At 36.0% G+C, this 14,418-nt stretch overlaps 1 protein-coding gene across 4 annotated transcripts in view; it reads left to right on the top strand.

Moving 5' to 3' along the window:
• Opa1 (OPA1 mitochondrial dynamin like GTPase) overlaps nucleotides 1–14,418 on the top strand; it is an 85,988-nt gene that overhangs the window by 47,664 nt on the left and 23,906 nt on the right. For all 4 annotated transcript variants that reach the window (XM_020181700.2, XM_020181701.2, XM_020181699.2 and 1 more), the window contains 7 exons: nucleotides 244–396; nucleotides 2,806–2,914; nucleotides 3,386–3,465; nucleotides 10,512–10,652; nucleotides 12,190–12,306; nucleotides 13,374–13,467; nucleotides 14,007–14,117. In XM_020181700.2, the coding sequence (XP_020037289.1) occupies nucleotides 244–396; nucleotides 2,806–2,914; nucleotides 3,386–3,465; nucleotides 10,512–10,652; nucleotides 12,190–12,306; nucleotides 13,374–13,467; nucleotides 14,007–14,117 (805 nt within the window). The remainder of the gene's footprint in view (nucleotides 1–243; nucleotides 397–2,805; nucleotides 2,915–3,385; nucleotides 3,466–10,511; nucleotides 10,653–12,189; nucleotides 12,307–13,373; nucleotides 13,468–14,006; nucleotides 14,118–14,418) is intronic.

Here is a 14,418-nt window from a genome sequence, read left to right as displayed (position 1 = left end):
GAGTCGTCATTCAGTTTTTAAACATTGACAACTAATTTTTTAAAAATTCAAAGCACCATGCTGTCTGGCAAAACGTGTGAGGTCTCAAGACCATCAGTTTGTATTTGCTGCCTTTTTATTAATGTACTTCCTTCTGATTTACCACATCTGTTTGGCTTGAATTCATGTGTCATTTTTCATGTTATATAACAACTAAAAATATGTAGTATAAGTACAGCTTTTTTTTAAAAAAAACAATTCTAGGTTGCTTGGGAGACCCTACAAGAAGAATTTTCCCGGTTCATGACAGAACCCAAAGGAAAGGAACATGATGACATATTTGATAAACTTAAAGAAGCAGTTAAGGAAGAAAGTATTAAACGCCACAAGTGGAATGATTTTGCAGAAGATAGCCTGGTATGTGTTTGGTTTTCTTGGTTTTTTGCAGCACTGGGGCTTGAACTCTGGGCCTACCCCTTGAGCCACTCCACCAACCCTGTTTTGTGATAAGTTTTTTCAAGACAGGACCTCGCAACTATTTGCCTAGGCTGTCTTGAAACCTCAGTCCTCCTGATCTCTGCCTCCTGAGTAGCTAGGATTACATGCATAAGCCACCAGCACCTGGCTATGTTGTTTGTTTAACTAGGGTGTTCACATCATTTTTCTATGATTTCTCAAGCTGATGCTCTTTCTAGCTGGTGGAGTGGCTCAAATGGTAGAGCATCTTCCTACCAAGCATTAAACCCTGAATTCAAACCCCATAAAGCCAAAAAAATGATGTTCTTTCATAGGAGACCATTTTTATATGACTAAGTTACATTCTTAATTTAAAATAATAAAGAAATAGATTTGTGATCTGTAATCTGCAATTTGCCCTTTAACATTGTTCTCTGCCCTTCTTTTTTTCTTTAATCACACAAAAAATTAGTTCCTTAGTATCAAATATCAACGTTCCCCTGTTGTGGGTCATAATTATATTAGTTTATTTGAATCCCAGTACAAATGATACTGATATGTTGCCATGCATTGATTTTTTTCTCATACTTTTTTTTATTAGCATATATTAATGGTACAAGGAGGTTTCACTGTAACAACTCTGAATAGCTTTACATTGCACATTGGTTGGTTTCAACCCTGCTCTCTCTCCCCTTCGTCCCCCTCCCTCCCTGTCCCACCTGAAATAATTGCAAAAGATTTCAGTGTTCTATTTCATATATGTATATGTATACAAAGCACATCAGTCATATTCATCCTCCTTGCTCTGGCCTTCTAAAATGAATCCTCTGCTGTTTTTTTCTTGTCATTTCAGAAAAACAAGTCAGACTTTGCAGTGAACAGGCTCCCATAAATTTCCACAAATAGTCATTCATTAGCCATTTCAGGAGCCTATCTATAGATATCTAAGTCTAAAATTGTAACACTAAGTACCATATATTGAATGCTTGGATGTCAGGAACATTGCTAAGTGTTTTGCAAGCATTTGATTGAATTCTCAAGCAGTTGTGTTAAAATACCTGAGATAAGCAACCTATGGGAGGAAAGATTTATTTCGACTCACAGTTTCAGAGTCTTCAGTCCATGGTTGGCTGGCTGTGTGGCTTTTAGGGCTGTGTTAGAACATAATGGAGGAAAGCTGCTCACCTCTTGACAGGAAGGAGAGAAGAAGGGAAAGACAGAGAGGAGAGATGAAAGGAGGGCAAGAGGAGGAGAGAGAGCATACACAAAGACATGGCCTTACTTACTCCAATCAGGCCTGACCTCCCAATCACTCTTTCAGCTATGAATTCATCGATTTAATATATTGATGAAGTTAGCACAATCATGATCTAGCCAGTCACCTATCACTAGTGCCACCAGCTGGAGACTAAGCCTTCAATACATGAGCCTTTTGGGGGTACATTTTATAGCCAAACCACACAGCAGTTCTATTACCATTAACAGAACTGGGATTCAAGGCCTGCTCTGACTGCCTAACCTGGCTCCTAACTTCCACCACAGGATAAATCTTTTATTATGTATAATATTCCCACCACCAAAACCAAACCTTTACTAGATAACTACTCTGCTTAAGAGAGAATCATGACAGGTACTGTTGCATGAAAGGATTTAGCAGTTTTCTAAAAGAATATCTCACCATGAGCTGGTTGTAAATTGTAATTTTATTTTGAAGAAATACTTGTCTTCATGTTTGAAAAACATATTTATTCTTAAGTGCCTTAAAGACTGTCTTTCTGTAAAAATGATGCCATTTTCATTCACTCAGTCAAAAGTTAAATTTGGAAACCAATTTTCAGTTATATAAATAAGTAACGTTTATGATTCACTAGACCTTTTAAGCATTTGCTGTATTACTGTTTTTATTTCTGTTAACAATGAGGTAATGGTTAATAATTTTTCTCCTGTCTTTTGAAAAAGCTAGTGCATATACTTCATATGGCAAAAAAGAGAAGGGAAGATTATCTGAATTATTAACCTATGAATATTAGGATTCAAGGCATTACATTTTATGTAGTTAACTGTATAATAGGCCTGTCTCTACCCATCCCACCCCATTCCACTCCAGTATTAACTAGCTTAATTTGGGCCAGTAGAGACTCTCCACTGTTTGTTTGTTTGTTGTTTTTTGTTTTTTTTTTTCCAGACAGAATGCAGACAAATAAACAGGTAAATAAAAGGAGTTCCTCCATTTTCATAGAGTGACATACTTTCCTGCTGTCCTAAATACATCTGTTATTTTGAATATTTACCAAGCTGCCAGTTTGAATAAAATTACTGAAATGAGGAAGACCTGAATCAAATTAGCCTTTTTCTTTTCTTACATTTCAGAGGGTTATTCAGCACAATGCTTTAGAAGACCGGTCCATATCTGATAAACAGCAGTGGGATGCAGCTATCTATTTCATGGAAGAGGCTCTTCAGGCTCGTCTGAAGGATAGTAAGTAGGCACATGGGTTATTGAGCTCTGAGCATTTGCAATGATAAAGCAATCATCCCACCTTAGTGAACATTCATAAAAACCTAATTAATATTTTAAGGCTTTATCATTAATGTAAATATTATTCATGGTATTTTTACATCAACTGCTTTGTGCCTACTAAACTAAATTGTATAGATGGTGCCTATGTGTACTTACATTGTAAAAAACTATAACACAGAATATTTGTGTTTGCTGCTGTACTTCTAGGAATTCTAAAGCTATGTACTTCAGATGGATTTTATACACATAACATAATTCTTATACATGTGCCATATCAATTCATATATTTTTTCTCATTACTTCAACTGATTTCATGTTGATACAACAGTTAGAAATAGTTTCTAAAGTAAAGACTATTATTAGTTATAATTTATGTCCTTGGTAAGTGGTAGAATTCTTGATGAATTAATTTTTTTGAAATTTTTCTAGCTGAAAATGCAATTGAAAACATGATCGGTCCAGACTGGAAAAAGAGGTGGATGTACTGGAAGAATCGGACCCAAGAACAGGTAAAAACAGGCAAATCTCTGTTCTCATCATGATATAATTTTGTTCATCCTAATTCAAGCATTAAAGTGTGACTTTGCATTGTTCCAGGCCAGTCTTAAGAATTTAAAATACTTTACAGTAACTGTTAAAACAGGAGTCTTTAGAACTAAGGATAAGCTACAGAAGAACAAGTTGGTTTTTTTTTTTTTTATTTTGTTTTTTAATCTTTATTTTTTTATTATTCATATGTGCATACAATGCTTGGGTCATTTCTCCCCCCTGCCCCCACCCCCTCCCTTACCACCCACTCTGCCCACTCCCTCTCCCCCCCACCCCCTCGATACCTGGCAGAAACTATTTTGCCCTTATCTCTAATTTTGTTGAAGAGAGAGTATAAGCAATAATAGGAAGGAACAAGGGTTTTTGCTAGTTGAGATAAGGATAGCTATACAGGGCATTGACTCTCATTGATGTCCTGTGCATGTGTGTTAACTCCAAGGTTAATTCTTTTTGATCTAACCTTTTCTCTAGTTCCTGATCCCCTTCTGCTATTGGTCTCAGTTACTTTTAAGGTATCTGCTTTAGTTTCTCTGCGTTAAGGGCAACAAATGCTAGCTAATTTTTTAGGTGTCTTACCTATCCTCACCCCTCCCTTGTTGTGCTCTCGCTTTTATCTTGTGATCAAAGTTCAATCCCCTTGTTGTTTTTGCCCTTGACCTAATGTCCGCATATGAGGGAGAACATACAGTTTTTGGTCTTTTGGGCCAGGCTAACCTCACTGAGAATGATGTTCTTCAATTCCAGCCATTTACCAGCGAATGATAACATTTCGTTCTTCTTCATGGCTGCATAAAATTCCATTGTGTATAGATACCACATTTTCTTGCTCCATTCATCAGTGGTGGGGCATCTTGGCTGTTTCCATAACTTGGCTATTGTGAATAATGCCGCAATAAACATGGGTGTGCAGGTGCCTCTGGGGTAACCTGTGTCACAGTCTTTTGGGTATATCCCCAAGAGTGGTATTGCTGGATCAAATGGTAGATCGATGTCTAGCTTTTTAAGTAGCCTCCAAATTTTTTTCCAGAGTGGTTGTACTAGTTTGAATTCCCACCAACAGTGTATGAGGGTTCCTTGTCCCCACATCCTCGCCAACACCTATTGTTAGTGGTGTTGCTGATGATGGCTATTCTAACAGGGGTGAGGTGGAATCTTAGCGTGGTTTTAATTTGCATTTCCTTTATTGCTAGAGATGGTGAGCATTTTTTCATGTGTTTTTTGGCCATTTGAATTTCTTCTTTTGAGAAAGTTCTGTTTAGTTCACTTGCCCATTTCTTTATTGGTTCATTAGTTTTGGGAGAATTTAGTTTTTTAAGTTCCCTGTATATTCTGGTTATCAGTCCTTTGTCTGATGTATAGTTGGCAAATATTTTCTCCCACTCTGTGGGTGTTCTCTTCAGTTTAGAGACCATTTCTTTTGATGAGCAGAAGCTTTTTAGTTTTATGAAGTCCCATTTATCTATGCTATCTCTTAGTTGTTGTGCTGCTGGGGTTCCATTGAGAAAGTTCTTCCCTATACCTACTAACTCCAGAGTATTTCCTACTCTTTCCTGTATCAACTTTAGAGTCTGTGGTCTGATATTAAGATCCTTGATCCATTTTGAGGTAATCTTGGTATAGGGTGATATACATGGATCTAGTTTCAGTTTTTTGCAGACTGCTAACCAGTTTTCCCAGCAGTTTTTGTTGAAGAGGCTGCTATTTCTCCATCGTATATTTTTAGCACCTTTGTCAAAGACAAGTTGGTTATAGTTGTGTGGCTTCATATCTGGATCCTCTATTCTGTTCCACTGGTCTTCATGTCTGTTTTTGTGCCAGTACCATGCTGTTTTTATTGTTATTGCTTTGTAATATAGTTTGAAGTCAGGTATCGTGATACCTCCAGCATTGTTCTTTTGACTGAGTATTGCCTTGGCTATTCATGAACTCTTGTGTTTCCATATAAATTTAACGGTAGGTTTTTCAATCTCTTTAATGAATGTCATTGGAATTTTGATGGGAATTGCATTAAACATGTAGATTACTTTTGGGAGTATCGACATTTTTACTATGTTGATTCTACCAATCCATGAGCATGGGAGATCTCTCCACTTTCTATAGTCTTCCTCAATCTCTTTCTTCAGAAGTTTATAGTTTTCCTTGTAGAGGTCATTCACATCTTTTGTTAGGTTTACACTTAGGTATTTGATTTTTTTTGAGGCTATTGTAAATAATATTGTTTTCATATATTCTTTTTCATTTTGTTCATTATTAGTGTATAGAAATGCTAATGATTTTTCTATGTTGATTTTATATCCTGCTACCTTGCTGTAGCTATTGATGGTGTCTAGGAGCTTCTGAGTAGAGTTTTTTGGGTCTTTAAGGTATAGGATCATGTCATCTGCAAATAGGGATATTTTGACAGTTTCTTTACCTATTTGTATTCCTTTTATTCCTTCTTCTTGCCTAATTTCTCTGGCTAGGAATTCCAGTACTATGTTGAATAGGAGTGGAGATAGTGGGCATCCTTGTCTAGTTCCTGACTTTAGAGGGAATGGTTTCAGTTTTTCTCTGTTAAGTATAATGCTGGCTGTAGGTTTGTCATATATAGCTTTTATAATGTTGAGGTATTTTCCTTCTATTCCTAGTTTTCTTAGAGCTTTTATCATGAATGGTGTTGGATCTTATCAAAGGCTTTTTCTGCATCTATGGAGATGATCAAGGGGTTTTTGTCTTTGCTTCTGTTATGTGGTTTATTATGTTTATTGATTTTTGTATGTTGAACCACCCCTGCATTCCTGGGATGAAGCCTACTTGGTCGTGGTGAATAATCTTTTTGATGTGTTGTTGAATTTGGTTTGCCATTATTTTGTTGAGGATTTTTGCATCAATGTTCATTAAGGAGATTGGCCTATAGTTCTCCTTTTTGGAGGTGTCTTTGCCTGGTTTTGGGATAAGTGTAATACTGGGTTCAAAAAATGTGTGAATGGCTATCTGTGGCTGTGGCTTGCCTGCCCGCTGCTGTCAGCCTGCTGTTGCTGGAGGCTTTATTTATGCAGATCTCAGGAGTGAGCTTAGCACTCACCTGGCCCCGCAGGCTTTGTTTACTCAGAGTTCTCCTGTGTTTGATGCCACTACTACAAGCTTTCCCCTTTCCAAGCACACTGGGGGAGGTGACACTGCACCCGCTTTCTCAGGCCTGCGTGTTTATTTATAGTTCACATGGGAAATGGGTCTTCCCCCCTCTCCTGTGGAGTTTTCCTCCCTCCGCCACTCTCACAAGCTTTCCCGCTCCTGGTTGCTGGGCATGCACCGCTCCTGCCCTCTCCGGCCAGGCCCGGCTTGTTTATTTACAGTTCCGGGAGGGATTCCCCTCCCCACATCTTTAGTGTTCAGGGCTCCCCACCCTCTTTGCTATGTGTCTTTATTGTTCTTACTGCTTATTACTCAGTTTCTCTTTTTTCCCTGGGTGGGGGTCAGTCTGTCCAGGGGGCTATGCTGTTCTGGCCCAGGGTTGTCTGTGGGAGTACTGTGTACCGCTTAGCTCACCTTGTGGTCCATGTCTTCCCAAGCCGTCTGGGTGTGGGCTACTGGCAGCGGCCTGGGGGCCCTCCTGGTTTCTCGGTTCAACATGAAGTGAGATGCTCTGCGCAGGCTGGAGGTGTGGAAGGGTCAAAGTTTTGCCTCTTCTCAGTGCCCTTGCCTGCAAGGTGTGTCTCCAGTGTCTCTCCAAGATTTCACTTAGGAGACACGCTTTCTGCTTCCTCCCTCTAGTCACCATCTTGGAAAATCAAGAACGTGTTTTTAAAAGTGAAGTAGCTATGTTAGTAAAAGAAAAAGTAGATGATGTCATGGTTGATTACTTTGTTCAATTCCTTGTTTGAGTTCATGGCCATACCACTATGAATACACTCAATCTCATCAATTCCATATTGGAGGTTTTAAGAAAAAAAAAATTAAAGTTAGGAATCGAAAAAAAAATGACATGGATTTCAGAGGACATAACTATGGTTGTATTGGGAAAAAAGAAGTATATGATGCTTTTTCTTTTCCCCTGTATTATCTCTGGATTTTTCTGTTAGAAGGTTGTTCAAATTATTTTATCCTCTTTTATTTTTTGTTCCTTTGTTTACAAAATAAATACAAAAATTCAGGCAGGAAGTATGATAGAATTCATCTCTTTAATAAACATTTAACAAGCCATTTCAAAAGAACAAAATTGTAAAGCCATGAATAAATAACGTTAAAAATTAGCAAATTTCAGAAAAATGCATATCATTAAAGTCTCCAGCCCCACATCCACTCTTTTTTATTCTTTCTTTAATCTTACTACTTTTCTTTCTAGCATTCAGTCTTATACCAATATATTATTCTTATGCTTATTCCTTAAATGAAAGAGTCTAAATAGAATATAAAACCTAAATGAATAAAGTAATGAGTATAAAAAAGAAGTGGTATCCCATCCACTTTCTATTCATTTCCTTTGTTTCTTGAATCCACTTAATTAGTTGACTAAAAGACCAAAAAATGGAAAAATAGGGAGAAGAGATAAAGAGAATGAAAAATTACCAAAGAACATATCCTTTTTCTTTATATTTCTGTTTCTATTTTAAATAGTTAATTAAATTTCCCACACTTCTTTCATAAGCTGTCTAAGTTAAGTGAATGAGTTGTAAGTGGTTGGATCAGGGTACACCAGTCTGCTATACAGGTGGGCCTAGATAAGGAGGTCTATCAGAAAAGAACTTCTAGGGGATCAATCAGAGGTCTCTGACTTTGAGACAGGAAGAGGTACTGGTTAGAAAGAGCTACTGTAAAGCAGTTAAACTCAAGAGCAAATAGTATCTGGCCTTCAAGGTTTAGTGAAATTGGACCTAAAGTTTCCAGAACAATCAACAATGGCAGAACTTGCCTCAACAATTAGTGGTAAATATAGTTTGGTCAGATATATTCATAAAGAAATAATTCCTGGTTGTAAGTTGTTTTTCTCTGGAGCTTAAACTCATCAAGAATCCCTTCAAGAGAAGCAAAGGAATTCATTTTAAGGTCAAGCAAAGGATCTGTAAGACTAGGAGAGGAATCTGGAAACCTTTCAGAGAAGCACATTCTCCCCTCCCAGGATTTCAGGCAGCATGTATAAAGACCCAGCTGACTAGAAAAGAGACCACAGTTTGGGTCTAGAGGGGCCTGTTGAGGTGTTTATATATGTACATTTTGGTTTTTTTCCTTCGAAAGAGAACCTCGTGTTGGACTCACAGAGTCAAATTCTCCTTTTCTAGCCTATCCCAGTCCCAGCTGCAACTGCTGTTCAGTATCTCTGTAACCTGGAGGTTACAATGAGAAACAGATTCTCCAAGAAGATGAGATTATTCCCCATGTTTATTTTTATTGCAAAGTTAGGTAGCCATGTAATGATTCATTTTGTCTTTTTGAGTGACAGGATTTAGCAGGAGGAGAAACTTAAGATTATCCTGTCTTAAAGATGAGAAACCCATGCTCACAAAACTGTTTTGTATTACTTTCCTAGTTTCCTACAAAAATTCCACCCTTCACAACATTCTTACCATGTCTGAGCTGAACAGGTAGTTAGGATAGATGGGATTGAAGTTGTCTTTTGAAAGCTGTGTTTTGTTAACAGTGAAGCGGTGATGGTGGGAAGATAGAAGTGAAAACACAAGCCAGGGCGAGTTGGGGAACACCATTATCAAAGATTTTCTTCTTAGAGTAGACTGAATAGAGATATATAAGCACATAGTGAAATTTCTCTTCATCAATAATATTTTTCCTAAAATGTCATGTTTTCAGAGAGTATTATTAGTTTAGCTTACAAGCTGATTAGTTGCATTTAAGTGTTCTTATTGAAGTACTCAGATTCCGTAGCTGTGGTACACAGTACCTTATTCACAGATTTTTTACGTGTAGTTTTGACCAAGTGTGGTCAAAAATAATTAGTTACATTACCGAATTGATTAAAATCAAAAGAACTTTTCAAAAATAAAACTTTTAAATTCCCACATGCCTTATGCAGTTCAGTTGATGCAAGAAGCTTTTAGTCAGTCCCACATTATCCTCAGTTGTGTTTAAGTCACTGTGTATCTAAATACTTCCATGCCCTTAATTTTGCCTCCCAGAAAGCAAGTGGTGGCCAAAAACAAGATAAAACTAATGTGCTTAATTAAAGTGATAAAGTGAAAATTTTAGGGTTATGTTTTTAGGCAAAGTTGGGTGACATTATGGGGAAAATGAATCAAGCATCCACATTATAGTACTGAACTCCAAGCATCCCAAGCATTCATGGATTTTCCTCAGTGGTAGTTTCCTTGGAACCATATCCCCATGGATACCAAGGGTCTACTATAGTTTGGGGCAATGTTGTGTTATAGTAACTTGTTTAAAGTAATAAGTGAATTTGAAGCTGGTTTCTTTTGTCCAATTTTGAATTAAGGTTTGGAAAATGACATTAATTTAACACAGTATGAGTTTTATTTTCAGATAAGAACTAGTGTTTGTTTTCCTCCTTTGTTGAGATTAATGAACAATTTACAGATAAAAGGCTGAAAGTGAATTTAAGAATGGTAGATACTGGAGAGAGCAGTCTGAAGTATGATATTTAATGCAAAGACTTTTTTAAAACAAACCAAACTCTGCATTTCATGTTTGATTGGAAAAGTAAGATGACACGAGATGTAAAAGTCCTCATAGGCATTTGTAAAATACTGCCTTTTCTCGGGTATTCAGGATACTTTTTCCTAGACCCAAATTATACCCTGTGATCATGAAAGAAAGTGTATTGTAAAACACCTGGTGCTGTAACTTCAATAGTAAAATACTGTAGGAAAAGCAGTTCCTATGGTTTTTCCTCCTCTCATAAGGCAAATTGTTCTGCATTCATAAACCACTTACCCATATTCATCAGCCAGAATATTATGTCCATCCACTAGTAGTATGTTTGTTAAAACTGGGACCATTTTTACCTGTGTCAGATTATGAAGCATCTAAACACAGTCCTCTTTCAAACATTTTAAAGTGTGTTCACAATGAAACCAAGAATGAATTGGAGAAGATGTTGAAGTGTAATGAGGAGCACCCAGCTTATCTTGCAAGTGATGAAATAACCACAGTCCGCAAGAACTTAGAGTCCCGAGGAGTCGACGTAGATCCAAGCTTGGTAATAAATATTGCTGAAAAACACAAATCTGCTTCTTTAATCAATGTTTCTTGAAGTACAGTGTTACTATTAATGTGTTGCTTAGGTATATAAATGCTTTAATTTTACTTTTTCTGACATTAAAGACTTAGTCATTCTGATTATGTGAAGAACATAAATTTAATTTCCAATATTGCTTTAAAGAGCAACTTGTAAATAAGGAAATACTTGGGAGGCATATGTAGTCCCAGGCCAAAAACAAAAAAGGGGTAGGGGATACCTATCCAAAAGCAACTAAAGAAAAGGGAGGGAGGGGGTTGGGAGTATGGCTCAAATGGCAGAGTGCCTGCCTAGCAAATGCAAGGCCCTGAGCTCAAACCCCAGTACCATCACTAAAAAAGAAAAGAAGAAGGAAAAATTTAGAAAATTGGATTTAATTGGTAAGTTCAACAGTTCTTGCAAAGAGGATGAAATCCACCCAAACCTCCATTTCACACTGTTTCAGATTTCAATATAGTACTTCTTTTTAAACGTACAACATACGTGTGTTTTACTGTCAAATGTAACTGAATTTGATTTAGAAAAATACAAATGTTTTTATTTGATTCTATCTCATTTTTCTCAATCGTGAAAAATATGAAGACAGAAGACATTAGTCCACACTTTTGACTTCTTTTTGCTTACCTGCATAATGCTTTATTTGCAGAAAATTTTTTAAAAACTTTCTGTACCTATGCTTCCTTCTACTTAGTAGTTAGAATGTAAAGGAGTTCAATATTAGAAAAGCAAATCTAATGAGGAAAGCCATCGTATAAAAAATTTCAGAGTGAACCATTAATTCTTTTAAAGATTATCTGCTCTTTGTTTCTGCTAAGAATTGAGTATACTTAATGTTCCACCAGAGGTCAGAACAAGAAAGCAGGTAAAAGACAAAGCAGTTAAAGCTTTTATACATCTAGCATTATTTATTAATTGAGCATGAGATATTTAGTTGGATATAGATTTAATTTGTTCACATTGGTCCTAGCTCATTCACAAAAAAGTTGTACAGGTTGAGCATCCCAAATTTAAAAATCTGAAACTTTTTCAACCACTTGGTGCCACAAGAAAATTCCTCACCTGACTTCATGTGACTGGTTGCAATCAAACTGCAAGCACACTAAAACTATTGTGTAAAATTACCTTCTGGTTATGTGTGTAAGGTGTACATGAAATATAAGTGAATTTTGTGTTTAGACTTATGTCCCATTCCCATGATATCTCGTGTATGCAAGTATTCTCAAATCCAAAAAAATTCCAGAATCTGAAACGCTTGTGGTTCTGAACATTTTGAATAAGAGATATTCAATCTATGTTCAGTTTGGTACGTTTAAATTTTGTGGCTTAGGTTGCTACCTTAGGAGGGGTTTTTCTCTTGATAGTGGAATAGAAGAGGTTATCTAAGCAACATTTCTGTTGCCTTTATATGGTAAATTTTGTGAACAATTTCTCAGAGTATGGTTGATCAGTACAAAGTGTACAGTAACTCTTTAGTTTTTGTCTTCTTTTCTCATTTTAGATTAAGGATACTTGGCATCAAGTTTATAGAAGACATTTCTTAAAAACAGCTCTAAACCATTGTAATCTTTGTCGAAGAGGCTTTTATTACTACCAAAGGCATTTTATAGATTCTGAGGTAAGACTTCTAAAAATAAAGGGAAATGTTTTTTAACAATAGTTGTTTAAAATAAAAATAAACTTTAATATTAATTTTAAACCCTTTGATCATCTGAAAAAAAAGTATATATAATTTATAGATAACATCTTTTCAAAGATGTTTGTCAGTTTGGTAGTAACATATCTTCCACGCATATCATCCCAGTGTCTGTAACAATGAAAAAAAAAAAGTGTGAAAGAAAATAGTGATTTATATTCCTCTGACTTAGAAGTAATTTTAGTTAAATTTTTATGTATGTCTACTCAACTTTTTCTACATAGGAAGGGTGTGTGTATGTATATAGCATAATCATCCACTTACATAGTGGAAATCATAATAATGACGGAATTTTCATTAGGCATTTTTGTGAATTATATTTTTTCTTCATATCACTAAAATCCTGTTTTAAATGATTCCTTGAAAGAACTACATAAAGCTCTTAGGATGGACAGTTCTTCATATTTTTACAAAGTGACCCCTAGGTGGCAGCAGACTGCTGTATTTTGAGCAAAAATGCTTTTAAATAGTCTTAAAAGGCTTTGTTATAATGTTCTTATTTAAATTGAGACCTTTAAAATGCTTTCATATTTTTTTCAGCTTAAAAGAAATTTTACTTAAATAAACCTATGTAAAAGTGGCAAGCTTCTTTCATAACTTTAATTTTTGAGACTTTTCAGAATAAGCTAATTTTTTAATGGCATAGCTGAACAAAGAAAGCAGGTTAACCTAAGGACATATTTTAAATAAGCATGGACATTATCTAACACTAAATCTATTGACTGTATATACTATGAATTTCTACATATGTATAATGAAATTCTCTGCTTATGTGCTTTTTCATTAGAATTAAAACAAAGCTGTATAGGTGTGGGACATAGAGACCAAATTGTGCAGATTTCATGAATCTGTGCAAAAAAAGATTCTGTAGCTTACATCTATGGTAGGAAGTGATATATTAGGTAAACTTGACATTGAAAGTTTATGTTTGTGATCGTGGTTTTCATTTTAAATTTGCATCCAGTAATCTTAATTACTTAATATTTCAGCTGGAATGCAACGATGTGGTCTTGTTTTGGCGAATACAACGAATGCTTGCTATCACCGCAAATACTCTAAGACAGCAACTTACAAACACTGAAGGTAAGCCATAAAGAGACCACTTTCTAATTTTGACATTTTTAGTAAAAAGATGCCAAGATACTTTCTTAACAATAGATTTATTAGAAAAACTTGAAATTACAATTGGGAGGCGTGCCTCAAGCAGAGAGGCACCTACTTTTCAAAGCATGAAGCCCTGAGTTCAAACACCAGTCCCACCAAAAAAAAAAAAAGAAAACAAATTGTAATTGGAAAAGATGAGAGGTAAGACATACCAGTAATCTACCTTCCTTGTACAGAATTTCAAAAGGAATGGACTCCTAAGCATCATTCAGTTTTTGGGGGAAATCTGCATTTCTGTTAAAGTGTTGTGGCTTAAGAACATGTCATTCTCTGAGAATATGTATTAGTTTCATGCTGATGAAAGTACTGATAGAGATTTTTCTCTGTAATTTCTCTCTGAGAAATATGAACTTAAGAATAGCACTAACATGAATTTGAGAAATAACTTACTTTCCATATGTCATTCTGTGCATTCATAAAAATGGTGTTCCTCAGGCTTTTTATTTACTTTTTAACAGTTAGGCGATTAGAGAAAAATGTTAAAGAGGTATTGGAGGATTTTGCTGAAGACAGTGAGAAGAAAGTCAAACTGCTTACTGGTAAACGTGTTCAGCTGGCTGAGGACCTCAGTAAGTAGCTTCTCCTTCCCCATTTCCATTTATTTGCTCATCCATTTAATATCAAACTTACAGAAAAGTTAACATGTGTCTATAACCGAACTATTAGAGTAAGACACTGATCTGAAGTCCCATCACTTCCAAATGCTTTAATATATATTTTCTGGAACAAGGGTTTTTCTCCTACCAGCTATCAAAATAAGGGTGTTAAACACTGATGCATTACTGTATCTACTTCTCAGACTCCAGGTTTTACCTCTTGTTCCAGTATTGTTCTTCTGTCTAACAAAATGTTCCAGGCTCTTTCCCTAAC

Source organism: Castor canadensis, chromosome 5 (genome assembly GCF_047511655.1).
Source record: "Castor canadensis chromosome 5, mCasCan1.hap1v2, whole genome shotgun sequence".
In the NCBI taxonomy this organism is placed as follows: Eukaryota; Metazoa; Chordata; class Mammalia; order Rodentia; family Castoridae; genus Castor; species Castor canadensis.
This window is presented reverse-complemented; position numbering and strand designations above follow the sequence as displayed.